At 48.1% G+C, this 14,383-nt stretch overlaps 1 protein-coding gene across 1 annotated transcript in view; it reads right to left on the bottom strand.

Moving 5' to 3' along the window:
• RYBP (RING1 and YY1 binding protein) overlaps positions 1 to 14,383 on the bottom strand; it is a 118,002-nt gene that overhangs the window by 94,597 nt on the left and 9,022 nt on the right. The window contains exon 2 of the mRNA XM_082266115.1: positions 12,091 to 12,216. Within this exon, the coding sequence (XP_082122241.1) occupies positions 12,091 to 12,216 (126 nt within the window). The remainder of the gene's footprint in view (positions 1 to 12,090; positions 12,217 to 14,383) is intronic.

Below are 14,383 nucleotides of genomic sequence, written 5' to 3'. Positions count from 1 at the left end.
ACATAGCAAATAAATATAGCACAGAATTTCTGCACAAGTCATATCGCAATTAGGTGTTATTAACCACTTCAAGACCACAGTATGTATAAATACTGTACGCGATGGCTCTGAAGTGATTTACCAAGGCTATGGCAGAAGCTTTCAGCCATAACCCCTGTATTTTTCTTTTCAGCCAACGATTCTCTGATAAAAGCAACCCGAGCGGCCGATTAGCTGCTGGATCACTTTTAGCAGCAGTGATAGCCTCCTTCTCCCGCTGCTCCCTGGTGTTTCCCCGGCTTACTGTTCCCACCAGCGAGTCCAGAAAACAATCCGCCAGGCACCGCGGCTGGCCGTTGAGGTGAGGAGACCAGGTCGTCTCTATTCACCTCTATGATCTAGGAGGCTGGGAGCCACGTCATGATGTCACTTCCGGTCCAGGGCGATTGTAAACAACTTTTTTTTTTTTTTTTTTAAGCATCAATTTTTTTTTTTGATCTGATGCTTCCAAGGGTAGAGGAGGGATTTGGGCTCTTAAATTATTGGGACAGTCTGAAATAAAAAAAGTGCCCCCATCCCTCTGTGCTTGCGTGCAGAAGCGAACGCATACGTAGGTCCCACACACACATGTAAATTGCATTCACACCATATGTGAGGTATGGCCGTGAACATTATTGCGAGAGCAATAATCCTAGCGCTAGACCTCCTCTGCAACTCTAAACTAGTAAAAGTTTTTAAAGCGTCGCCTATGGAGATTTTTTAAGTATCATAGTTTGTCGCCATTCTGCAAATTTAAAGCGTGACATGTTAGGTGTCTATTTACTCGGCGTAACATCTTTTATATTTTACAAAAAAAAAAATAAAGGGTTAAAGGTTTTTTTTTTGCATTACAGTGTATTATTACCTTCTACAGCCCTGGGGGCCCATGTTAATGAGGCCTAAAGCTGGTTTTAGGCACAACTCAATAAACTGCATCTCAGGAGGGGGGGCTTGACTGCAAATATTCATGTAGTCCTTAAGCTTGTGCAGAATGACCTTGGGTGATTCTGAAGGACTTCCCCATCAAACTATGGCTGGCCATAGACACAGGAAGGAAACTCGCTTGATTCCCCATCAACACAGACAGTGTTGGTAATCTCCCCCACAGCAGGGGTAATACCTCCGGCAGAGCCATTGTGATCTCCCAGCAGGGGGGCGGGGTAAGCCATCCCCGCCGGGAGAACACAGTGATTATTGCTAGCGGCTAGCAATAATTGCATATAAAATCCAGCAGGCTGGCTGTACCAAAGTTGATCGAATAATCAACTTGGGTACATTCAGCCTGCCCATACATGGTTCGAGTCTCCGCCTGTTCAGATTCAAACTGTCTATGACGTGTTATGCCAGGCGTTGCATATATGTGCTTTTTGCGCACATTGCTGCACTACATGCGTAAGACAGCCCATTCATTTCAATGGGCTGCCCTGTGTACAGGGTGGATTTGATTTAAATCAAGTGGATTTAAATCATAATTTAAATCACTAGTATAAAGGCTCAATTTATTATATAATTTTTAAAGAGCAACTGTAATCTCTGTTCCGTAGCGGCTCCTCCTCTGACCCGGCGTTGACTCACCGACACTCCCATTCACTTTAATAGAACGACTGGTGATGCGGCAGTGTCACAAGGTGAAGGACGTGGCAGCAGCAGGGGAGTGGATGCCCGCTAACAGGAGCTGCCATGATGGATCTGAAATGACAGGTGTTCTTTAAATGGAAGAACTCATTCCTCCTGGTAGTGTGAAATTGTGTGAATGCATCAATGCAGTGCATGTTATCTCAGCTTGCAGAGCTTGGATTCATTGAATGAGTTTACCAAAAATGTAAATATTGCAGAATATACAGCCTCATGCTACATAACTAAGCTCCATTTCATGCTGAATAAACTAAATTATTAATGTATCCTAAATAGGATATCTTTAGATAGATTTTTTACTCCAAAAGAATTTTATTAAAAACAAATTCAATAAAAAAATCAGATTTAAAAAAAAAATAATTATCTTTGATTTTTATCCATCCTGCCTGTGTGACAAATGCTGCACAGTAGCCCAACTTTTTGAGCATTGAGCTTTGCGCATTTTGCTGCATTTTTTGCGCATGTCTACTTGCAACGTTTTGGGGGGGGGGGGGGGGCATAAACAATTAATGGCACTGCAAGTGCAACAGGTGTTTTGGCTCTCTCTGGTGTGAATGTAGTCTACAACTCTAGAAGAAGAACAAAAAAACTAAATTGATGAAAGTCATTAAGTGTGACCAGTTACACACAACTATTTACACAACACCAACATTGAGATATTTTCGGCATCTTTACGAAAAGTCGATAAAAAAACCGCACACATACCGAAACAGTCTCGCTGCACCTTGTTTACTATTACCTGTCAATCACGTGCAGGAAACGCTCGCAGAGAATTCACAGCCTCTTTAAACCAGTTTCAGATAACAGATGAATCATCTGTTTTTGTACGCTTCTATGTAAATTCCTCCTCTGTGGTCCAAGTCACGTCACACAAAGACGTCGCAGATTATTCATCCAAATCCTGCCGGCAAACATAGACTCAAGGGAACGGGCAATACAAACCGCACGTGGGGGGGGCGAATATTATTTGGAGGGCTTATCGTTATTTGAGCGTGGAAGAGGAGAGAGAGAGATTCAGAATTACTTCTACATAATACAGAAGTATAGGAAAACAGCCTTTAGTCCACTTATTTAACCACTTAAGGTCAATCGTAAGCCTATTTCTGACACATGTTGTTTACAAGTTAAAATCAGTATTTTTTTACTAGAAAATTAACTTAGAACCCCCCTATACATATAAATTACATATACATTACAATTGCACACTCGTTGGAATGGCGACAAAATAACGGTACCTAAAAATCTGCAAAGGTGATGCTTTAATAATTTTTAACGGTTACCAGCTTAGAGTTACAGAGTAAGTATTTTTCTAGAATTATTGCTCTTGCTCTGGCGATCCCAGCGATACCCCACATGTGTGGTTGGAACACCATTTTCATTAGCGGGCGCGACTTACGTATGCGTTTTCTTTCGTGCACAAGCTCACAGTGATAGGGGCACGGTTATTTTTAGCACGGTTTAAAAAAAATAAAAAAAAATAAAAAATCTGATCACTTTTATTGCTGTCACAAGCAATGTAAACATCCCTTGTAACAGTAATAGGCAGTGACAGGTACTCTTTATGGAGGGATCGGGGGCCTAAAAGACTCCACTGCACTTCAAAGTATTCAAAATTCGGTTTTTTAAAATTGGCGCAGTTAGCAGCCGAGTAAACGTCGCTTCCGGGTTACTACATCGGAGACCCGATCAAAGCCGAATCCGTCTTTATTTGGGACTCCAACCAGCCGGTTGGTTGCTCGGGTCTCCCGGTGGGACTGGAGACCCGGGCAGAGTCGCTAGAGGCGGCGGGAGGAGGACGTCCCCTCCCACTCGGCTGTTATCTCCTGAAAGCCGACCGCCGGCTCTAAAAAAAAAGAACTGGGTTGATTGCCTGCAGCTGCAGGCATCCTCCCCGTACAACCACTTCTGCAAGATTACGTACAGGCTCCTATGATAGACAGCACACTGGTCCAATGGCAGGAAATTGAATCAGTGTGCTTTCTATCACAGAAGTCAGTCGAGGAGGTGGGGGCTTTGTTTGCGGAAGATCCTATCTCTGTGTTATCGGCTGGCTCTCCTCTCGATTCCTCCCTGTGACCTCTATGCACTGACGGGAGGCTGCACGGGTGGCCACTGACGGGAGGCTGTGCGGGTGGCCACTGACGGGGGGGGGGGCTGCACGGGTGGCCACTGACGGGGGGGGGGGCTGCACGGGTGGCCACTGACGGGGGGGGGGGGCTGCACGGGTGGCCACTGACGGGGGGGGGGCTGCACGGGTGGCCACTGACGGGGGGGGGGGCTGCACGGGTGGCCACTGACGGGGGGGGGGGGGGCTGCACTGATGGCCACTGACGGGGGGGGGCTGCACTGATGGCCACTGACGGGGGGGGGGCTGCACTGATGGCCACTGACGGGGGGGGGGCTGCACTGATGGCCACTGACGGGGGGGGGGCTGCACTGATGGACACTGACGGGGGGGGGGGCTGCACTGATGGACACTGACAGGGGGGGGCTGCACTGATGGACACTGACAGGGGGGGGCTGCACTGATGGACACTGACAGGGGGGGGCTGCACTGATGGACACCGACAGGGGGGGCTGCACTGATGGACACTGACAGGGGGGGGGCTGCACTGATGGCCACTGACAGGGGGGGGGCTGCACTGATGGCCACTGACAGGGGGGGCTGCACTGATGGCCACTGACAGGGGGGGGGCTGCACTGATGGCCACTGACAGGGGGGGGGGCTGCACTGATGGCCACTGACAGGGGGGGGGGGCTGCACTGATGGCCACTGACAGGGGGGGGGGGGGGGCTGCACTGATGGGAATTGACGGAGGGGCTGCACTGATGGCCATTGACGGAGGAGCTGCACTGATGGCCACTGAAGGGGGCTGCATTGATGTGCACTGGTAAGGCTGCACCGATGGGTACTGATATGCTTTACGTTAATATAGTTAAAGTTAATATTTATTTTTGTAACTTAATTCTGCAAAAAAACATTGAACAGTGTCAGGGCCAGAATTAGGGGCGGAGAAGGGTAGTTAGGTGGGGTAACTGATGCCGAGTAACTCTTAAGGCCTGGTTAGTAGCTCAGGACTTGAAACAAAGTCCAAAACTAGAAGGGCTCATTCACACTAACAGTTGAGGGGAGGTAAAACCCGTTGCTGAGCGGCCCTTTCTTGCTACCCCCCAACTGCTCCCCCTTTAGCTGCAGCAGATCGGAGTGTACACATGCCGCAGCTTCACAATAATTTCCATAATATATAATATCCAGTAATTACATACCCCGTCGTCGCTTTTGGCGCCTGAGGAGTGCGACCCATTCAAGTGAATGGGGCTGCTCTGCAAATGCCCCAAACCGTAAGCAATGCAGATCGTTGCATCGTGCTAGTCTGGGGTTTGAGCAAGCAGTGAGGCGATGCAATGCAAAATGCTCTCAAGCCAGACACACAAATGTACACTAATATGATGCATAAAAAAAATAAAAAAAAAAAAACATAAAAAAACACATTTAGGGCTTTTTCACATCAGCGGGCGCACACTTAGGTGCGCAAAATCCATGTGCTGCTGTGCATTTTGTTTTTCGCTTGTTCCGCCCTTTACCTACTACTAAATCCCATGCACAGCGCAGCCTCACCATGCGTTGGAACGTGTTTTTGTGCGCTGGGGTGCATGAAATTGTGCCATGTCTTTTTCTTCTCTCTCTCTTTAATGCGGAGTAGTAGTAGCCGTGCAATGAGCAGCAGAACGCGCAAGGCGTGAACGACTTGTCAGGACAGAAATATGGGGCTGATTTTTAAAGGCGTGATTACCAGGGCTTTCCTCCTTCGCCTTGTTCCAGTACTCAGCGAGTCACTGACCTGGAACAAACACACAGGTCAGGAGCCGGAATCTACTGGCTGTGTAATCAGGTCAGTGACGCCGCGCCGAGATGGGCAAAGTGCGGTCACCCTCAGCAACCGGCTTTTATTCTACTGAACTGCGGGGTCAGAGAGACGGCTTCTGATTGGTCAGTGTAGGACGTTGAACATTTCTCTGCTAGCAAAACGCCGGTAACTTTTGTTTTACAAAAAGAAATTCTGTACTAAAATACATGTGAACTAATCACTAAAATCTCATATAGGCTTTCATAGGATAAAGCTGAAATAAAATATTTCCCCTTCCCTGCTTATCACCACCGACAGCCAATTACAAAGCTTGTTTTTTTATCAGGCTTCATTTAAATGTGCGGGTGGGGGGGGGGGGGCAGCAAAAATGGGTGGTTGAATTTTTGCCACCCACCAACTGTACTCCCCTTCAAGTGTTACTAAACCCACAACAATAAAATCAGTGTATATATATGCAGTAAAGCCGGTATCACTAAATGGCGGACCGCGGTCCAAATCAGGACCCAGTTCATGCCTCATCCGGACCCCTGTGGTCCCACCCTTTACAGTCGTTCTGCCCACAGCCATTCTCACAGAGCCAATAGCTGGAGGCAGGACAGCTTTGGACAGAGGTCCAGGGCTACCCAAGTTAACAAGCAGTTGATTGGTTGAGAGGATACAGGGCGGTCATTGCACAAAAATGTGATTCGGACTTCTGCTGGAAGAATATTTTACTGACTGGGCCTATGTGAATTTTATTCAATACCCCTGCAGTAAAGCATGCTTGTTATACACACTGTGGAACCTAAGGGGTTAATCCTGTGCATGGTGTAAAAAGGCTGTTTGATCCTGTCTTCTCTGATCCTCCCCTTCTTCCACAGTCCCCAATCCATCTCCAGATAGTACAGAGCCTTGGGGGACACTCTGCACATGATCAGTTTGGTGTGTATTTGCAGGGATCCTCAAACTACGGCCCTCCAGCTGTTGCGGAACTACACATCCCATGAGGCATCGTAAAACTCTGACAATCACAGATATGAATAGGCATGATGGGAATTGTAGTTCCTGAACAACTGGAGGGCCATAGTTTGAAGACCCCGATGCTAGAGTTTTTTTTTTCCTTAGGAAAGTGCATGTGATCAGTCCAGGGCCAATCAGCACTGTCCAGACAGAGGGTCAGGGGTCCTGCAGCCTCATAAGACAGTCAGAATAGAATGAAAACTCCTCCTACAAGCTTTAGTAAGACACTGATAGAAGCCACAAGACTGCTATATACTGCTGATGGGAAAAGGTATTTAGCAGTTTATATTTACTAAAGTAATTGTATTTCCATGTTCTGTGTAGTGTGGGAGAGCAGATATAGAGAATGCAGGGTCCTGGGTTCAGTAACACTTTAGGCTGCAATAGGCAGCGGACTCACATGCCATGGTGGCGATGTCAAAGCCAAAGTCTACTCCACACGTAGAACACACTCATGAAAATGGCGAAGCACCACAAACGCCCCGCAGTGCACACAGTTGTAGCACGTTTGTTGGTAAAAATGGGGTTATAACAGGCAGCGAGGAGATGCCACATTGGTTCCTCACCGCCCGCTAGTAGTCTCTGAATCTCAATCCGGTCGCAGTTAAGTGGGGTACACACTATAAGAAAATCGGGTGAACGATTGTTAAATTTTCCTAGTTTCACAGCAAATCAGAACCAATGAACAAAAATTCCCGAACGTCAAAGGATTTTCCTTTGTTTATTGTTTTGGATCATGCGCAGTCTTTCCTTTCTGATTTTTCTTGTGCAAAAATCGTAAAAAACTATACATATTAAACGATAATCGTACGTTTTTTTTTTTTCCGTACAAGAAAAATTTTGGAGTTTGTCCCTTCGAGAATTCAGAATCGGCTGTTGAAAGTTGTGTACACACTATGCGAAAACCGTACGGGAATTTCTTGGATGAAAATGTTCGCCCAATTTTCTTATAGTATGTACGAGCCTTAGAGTTTTGGAGGACAGGAAGATTTAGACTCACGTCCAAATCTACCCTTGCATACTTTTTTTTTTTACATCATCACTGGGTCTCTATACTTCTCTATGCAATGCAGGCAGATCATGGCTGGTGGGAGTGGCCACAAGCTTCCTTAAAACATGACATCACCCTGCCTCAGTAGTCCTCTGTAGAGCCCTCAGCCCTGATGCACACAGTGGGTGGGCTGGTGGGAGGAGTGCAATACATGTAGACAAAGCAGCTGCAGGAGATCAGCAGCAATGAGATGTAATAAAGGATGGAAAATAGTGAAAAACTGACCTTATTTGAAAATAAATTGCAATAGTTTACGATACAAAATAAACATCCTCATTTCAGATTAACATTTACTTTTCAAAGGAAAAAAAAAAAAAAAAAAACACTCAGTGGCTCCAGGAAAAGGTCATTTTGTGATGCAGCAAATCAGAGACCTTTATAAATAGTAATGATGGCCGCCTCGGCTCTCTTATCCCTATACAGGGGTGTGCCTGGCAACTGCCGTCATCCTTATTTGTTTCACGGTTAGTAGTGAGTCAATGATCTGTAACATGCTGATCGGTAGGAATGCCCTCACTGGCTGCATGCTTGTCTCAGATCAGTGACTCACTGACTAGTAAAGCAACTATAAGGAGAGAATCCTAAACCAGGACAGGGATGCCGGGTCCCAGCGCTGTATCCGGACACGGCTTTCAGAAAAGAGTGCAGTAATGCTTCTTATATAGACAGACATCAACCTATTCAATGATGGCCGCTGGGGAACTGCAAGACCCAGCATGGCCTGCCAGTCTCCACCAGTAACAGCAGCTGGGCAACTACAAGACCCAGCATGACCTTCCAGGCTCCACCAGTATAAACAGCTAGGGGACTAAGACCCATCATTACTTGCCAGCCTCCACCAGTAACAGCAGCTGCTCAACTACAAGACCCAGCATGACCTTCCAGCCTCCACCAGTATAAGCAGCTGGGAGGGGGGGGCTACAAGATGCAGCATGCCCCAGCAGTTAAACTTAAGGCAACTAAAAGGACCAGCAAGTCTATCCAGCCTCCATTAGTAACAGCTCGGCAACTACAAGACCCAGCATGACCTGCCAGCTGCCACCACTAACAGCTGCCAGGGAACTACAAGACCCAGCATGACCTAGCTACCACCAGTAACAGCAGCTGGGCAACTACAAGACCCAGCATGACCTGCCAGCTGCCACCAGTAACAGCTGCCAGAGAACTACAAGACCCAGCATGACCTAGCTACCACCAGTAACAGCAGCCGGGCAACTACAAGACCCAGCATGACCTGCCAGCTGCCACCAGTAACTGCTGCCTAGGAACTACAAGACCCAGCATGACCTGCCAGCGGCCAAGGAACTACAAGACCCAGCATGCCCTGCCAGCTGCCACCAGTATTAGCTGCCAGGCAACTACAAGACCCAGCATGATCTGCAAGCTGCCACCAGTAACAGCTGCCAGGGAACTACAAGACCCAGCATGACCTGCAAGTTGCCACCAGTAACAGCTGCCAGGGAACTACAAGACTCGGCATGACCTGCCAGCTGCCACCAGTAACAGCTGGCAAGGAACTACAAAACCCAGCATTACCTACCAGCCTCCACCAGTAACCGCTGCTAGGGAAACCACAAGACCCAGCATGACCTGCCAGCTGCCACCAGTAACATTAGCCGGGCAACTACAAGACCCAGCATGACCTGCCAGGCTCCACCAGTGGCATCAGCTGGGCAGCTTCCATGGCCGACCACTTTCCAAAAAATAAAGTTGTTATATATAGGCTGTCAATTTAATCCAACAACTTCAAACCTTTCAAAGCCCCCATCCCAGCTGCTGTTCTGACCCCTTGGCTCCAATACATTACAAGTCACTGACCTGGAACAAGCATACAGATCAGAGAAGTCTGAGGGCCAATCTGTGTACTTGTTCTGGGTCAGCATGACAGCCAGACAGTTCACATCTTCAGAAGAGGAGAGCAGCAACAGCAATGGAGAACAACTGAAAGTAGCAAGAAACATCACAAGGACAAATCCCGGGAGTGTGAAGATGAAGAGTGTCACACAGAGTGTCAGGTGAATTTCTATAGAAAGCAGCCAACACGTTTCAGGGGCCGAACACTCCCTTTATCAGGGCTGAAAAACAAAATGATAAACACCACACATGCCGAGCCTCTCCTGCCGGCTCCCCGCATCAGAACACCACAGAACCTTTTACTGACCATACAGAATTAGAAGCAGATTGTATAAACCCAAAACTAAAAATACATTCTATTGCAGCTTACCAATCTTTAGATAAAATGGCTGCATTCATTTTCTTTGGCTTTTTCAGCTGGTGATCTGGCCAGTAACACGCCTGCTATAATAATGAGACAACTCTGGAGGAATGAGCATAGGAGCCACAGCAGACAGCAGCATTGCCAGTCTAAGGGGGATAGTATTAAATGTACTAGCAGATTTAGATACGCTAACACTTTAAATTCAGTAACGGCAAAAAACTGGTCATTGTAAGCACCGCTGCCTGTGTTCAATGGTTTGTCTTGTCCATGTAAACTGATACATTCTGCTGGCGAGCTTTTGAAAAACAACAGACTTACTGGCTGGATCTCCAGATGAAAATAGAAGAAGGAAAGTCTAAAAAAAGAAAACGAATGCAGCCATCGCATCCAAGAACTGGTAAGGTGCAATATATGAAATGTTTTTAGGACATCATTTGTCCCTCTGACACTTTGTACATCATTACCAGCACATCCTATTAAAAAGGAAACTTCACTTTTACTTTTTAAAAGTCACATAACACAACGCCCGACTGACATCGGTGTTCGGGAGGATTTCCCTGAATTTACACAAATGATGTAAAGTAACAGCAGTGATACATGGATAGCAAAGCACTTTGTCCAATTAAAGGGGAACTCCAGGCACTTTTTCCAATCAAGTGGGTAGGGGATTGGGGAAAGCCATACACAGCTATACTCATCGGGATTTATCTCGTTCATTTCTGCAAGCCAAACAGCTAGGAGCAATATTTCTCAACCTTTTTTCAGTTGTGGCCCCCCTAATAATTCTGCGCAATCTCGAGGCAACCCCTTCTAAACTAATAGTTTTGCATAAGGCAGCAACATCCATACACACGGGCCATCCAACATTAGAAGTGATTTATTCCTTCACTATCGTAATAACATTGCACAAACTGGTACGGCTAGTATTCTAGGGTTTCTCTTCTCCCTCAGTTTCTCTTCTTCTATTTGCTAATGTGACCCCATTGCTGATGGAGAAGGGAGGAGGAGGAGTAAACAAGGATGCTGTGCAAGCACCCCTCATTCTCCTAATCACCCAGTGATATCACTGGTTGTCAGGGTGCCAGTGGCTTGACCCGCACAGTGCCCAGGGTTGTCAGGGTGCCAGTGGCTTGACCCGCACAGTGCCCAGGGTTGTCAGGGTGCCAGTGGCTTGACCCGCACAGTGCCCAGGGTTGTAAGGGTGCCAGTGGCTTGACCCGCACAGTGCCCAGGGTTGTCAGGGTGCCAGTGGCTTGACCCGCACAGTGCCCAGGGTTGTCAGGGTGCCAGTGGCTTGACCCGCACAGTGCCCAGGGTTGTCAGGGTGCCAGTGGCTTGACCCACACAGTGCCCAGGGTTGTCAGGGTGCCAGTGGCTTGACCCACACAGTGCCCAGGGTTGTCAGGGTGCCAGTGGCTTGACCCGCACAGTGCCCAGGGTTGTCAGGGTGCCAGTGGCTTGACCCACACAGTGCCCAGGGTTGTAAAGTAAAAACCTGTGACAATTTGTTTCCATTTTTCAGGAGGAGGAGTAAAAAAGTATGCTGTCCAAGCACCCGTCATTCTCCTTATCAACCAATTATGTCACTGGTTGTCAGGGTGCCAGTGACTTGACCCGCACAGTGCCCAGGGTTGTCAGGGTGCCAAAGGCTCGACCCGCACAGTGCCCAGGGTTGTAATTTCACAAAAACCCCTGGCAATTTGTTGCCATTTTGCCAAGGCACCGCTGAAGAACCTAGGAGGCACCCTGGTTGAAAAAGCTGGGCTAGAGGATGCAGAGCCATGGTGCAGGGAGGGGCTGGATCAATGCTTGCCATACACTAGTAGAATTTTGTTCAAAATGTTTAGTTTTAAAGCGGAGCTTCACTGCATCTGAGCACCACAAACCAAAAACGCTATTTAATTTAGTTTTAATAATCAAAGCAAACTCCTGCATCCATCCAGGTCTCCATTTTTTGTTTTGTTGAGAAATCACTTTGAAAAACACCCCCCTAGAATTTTTGGCAGTGGCCATCTTGAGTAAGGGCAAGTGATTCATGTAGCATTTATTTCCTGCAATCCATCTGCCCTTTGCTCAGACATGCAGGCAAGAGGGTGTGCTTAGCTGAGAAAGACCCTCCTCCTCTCCTCTCCTGGGATGTATGACATCATTTGCCTAGGCAAGAAACCAGGAAGTAACTGAAAAAATGTGTTAAAAAAAGCTTTTCTCTCCCACAGGGGAAAGGCGGGGTTTGAGGGGACTTTTAGGTGCTGGCTGGAGTTCACCTTTAAGGTAGGAAAGATCTTAGCAATGGACTGTACCTGGTTGACGTTCCTTTCCGCACATCGCATATACTGCACTTGAAGGCTTCCGCACTGTTCCTAAAAGTGCACACGCTACAATCCCAATATCCTTCATCGGCTGAAGGCTTAGCTTGCCTTTTTGGCCTGAAAATCAAAAAAAATAGAAATCATTAAATATAAATAGCGCTATGCCTATATGCCTAAATAAAGGGGCCACACACATAAATTAGGATATTGATACAATTGTATTTTTGTGTACACAGCCGACTTTGTCCCTCCCCCCTTGCAGCTGGCCCATTCACAGAGCGCAGTGCAATTTGCGCATGTGCAGTAGGAATCCTGGTTGTGAAGCCGAACTGCCCTTAGCCAAGATGGCGACACCAGCACCCGAGAGCCGATTCAAACAGGACAGGACAGGTAAGTGCCCTCATGGTCATTTTTAAAAAGGGGGGGGGGGGGGACTCCGCTTTAAGACTTAAGTTATTAGTAAAACCGAATGCAGACTTTTCGATTACCTCTGCATTTGATTAGAATAACTGAATGCAGAGGCAATTATTTATTACGATAAAGAGCAGATACATTTATTTAGTCTTACAGATACAACCGGCGCTTTGAGGACAACCATAATGCTGATGCGGCCTAAGATGAAACGCAGTTTGACACCCCTGCCATAGAAGATATGTATCACGCCTCGCATGCTATGAGTAAGGCTTCGGACGAAACGTGTTAGCATCTTACTGCTGTATCCTGCCATGTAACCAATAAAGAATTGTTGCAATGGATGGTACCGAGTAGATGGTCTTATTGTATTGGAGGATATGTATCACCCCTTCCCTAATTCAACCTAAAAAGCGGATAACAGAACAAACCAATAATACAGAACAAACCGATACAGAGCAGGAAATCGCATTTCAGTTTCCAGAGAAGAAAGGTTACATTTAAAGGAAGTGCCCTATATAAACAAAGGGCTTATCCTTCTTAACCCACCCCTTTCCCTGACCCAACCGTTCCCATTCCCCCTCTATTTACATTCATCTGAAGGCTGCAGCTCCGCCATTTGTTTACATCCAGCAGTGCTGCCCATTACAGCCCCATAGACATAAATTGGGGTTCCATTGACCATAACACAACATCAGTCTTCACACATAGGGCAGCCGAAGTGACAAAGGCCCATTTTTAAGACATTTGCGCACCCTTGCAGTCACAAAACTGCGCTTTATGCTTGGTGCATATAGGGTGTCATTAGCTGTCAAGGGCATTGCAAGCATGATGCTAGTGCGACCACGGGTTAATGAGACTATGTGCTGAGGCCAGGGACCATCACAGAAGGTCCCATAGAAGTCAATGGTGGCTGTGTGCTGAGGCTAGGGACCACCACAGAGGGTCCCATAGAAGTCAATGGGGCTGTGAGCCAAGGCCAGGGACCACCACAGAGGGTCCCATAGAAGTCAATGGGGCTGTGAGCCAAGGCCAGGGGACCACCACAGAGGGTCCCATAGAAGTTAATGGGGGCTGTGTGCTGAGGCCAGGGACCACCACAGAGGGTCCCATAGAAGTCAATGGGGATGTAACACTGTCCCCCCCACCCTCCACTGACCCCCAACAACTGGGCACTGCCCCCCCCCCACTAGCACCAACAATGGAGCACTGTTCCTCCCCCACTGACACCAACAGTGCACTGTTTCCCCCCCGCACTGACACAGACGTCGGGGGCACAGTCCCGTCCCCCCACTGACATCAACATCGGGGCACAGTCTCCCGCCCCCCCCTCGACACTGACATCGGGGTACGGTTCCCCCCCGACATTGACGTTGGAGTACGGTCGTCCCCTGACGTCAGGGCACGCCCCCCCCAACTGAGGTTGGAGCAAGGCCCCCCCGAGTTCGGGGCACGGTCCCTCCCCCCCTGAGGTCGGGGCTCGGTCCCTCCCCCACACCAGGGCACGGTGTCCACCCCCAACAGCGACGTCGGGACACGGTCCCCACCAACACCGATGATGGGGCACGGTCCCCCCCTCCCCAACATCGGGGTACGCCCCCCCTCGACACCGATGTAGGGGCACAGTCACCCCCCCAACGTTGAGGCATGGTCACCCCCCAACTTTGAGGCACGGTTCCCCGCACCCCCCCCCCCCCGACGTTGGGGCACAGTTCCTCCCGCCACTGACACCAATGATGGGGATAAATTCTGAAGGGCAGTATACTGGCCCCTTTGTTTAGAAAGTTTGGAGACCCTTGTACAATCTCTATACAATTTCTACTGATTTACCAATGCTTTGTAGTAAGGGGACCTGTCTAAACGATTCAATTTA

This window comes from Pelophylax lessonae, assembly GCF_965119305.1.
Source record: "Pelophylax lessonae genome assembly, chromosome: 8".
Lineage (NCBI taxonomy): Eukaryota > Metazoa > Chordata > Amphibia > Anura > Ranidae > Pelophylax > Pelophylax lessonae.
Note: the sequence above shows the minus strand (reverse complement) of the source record. Positions and strands in the feature narration are given on the sequence as shown.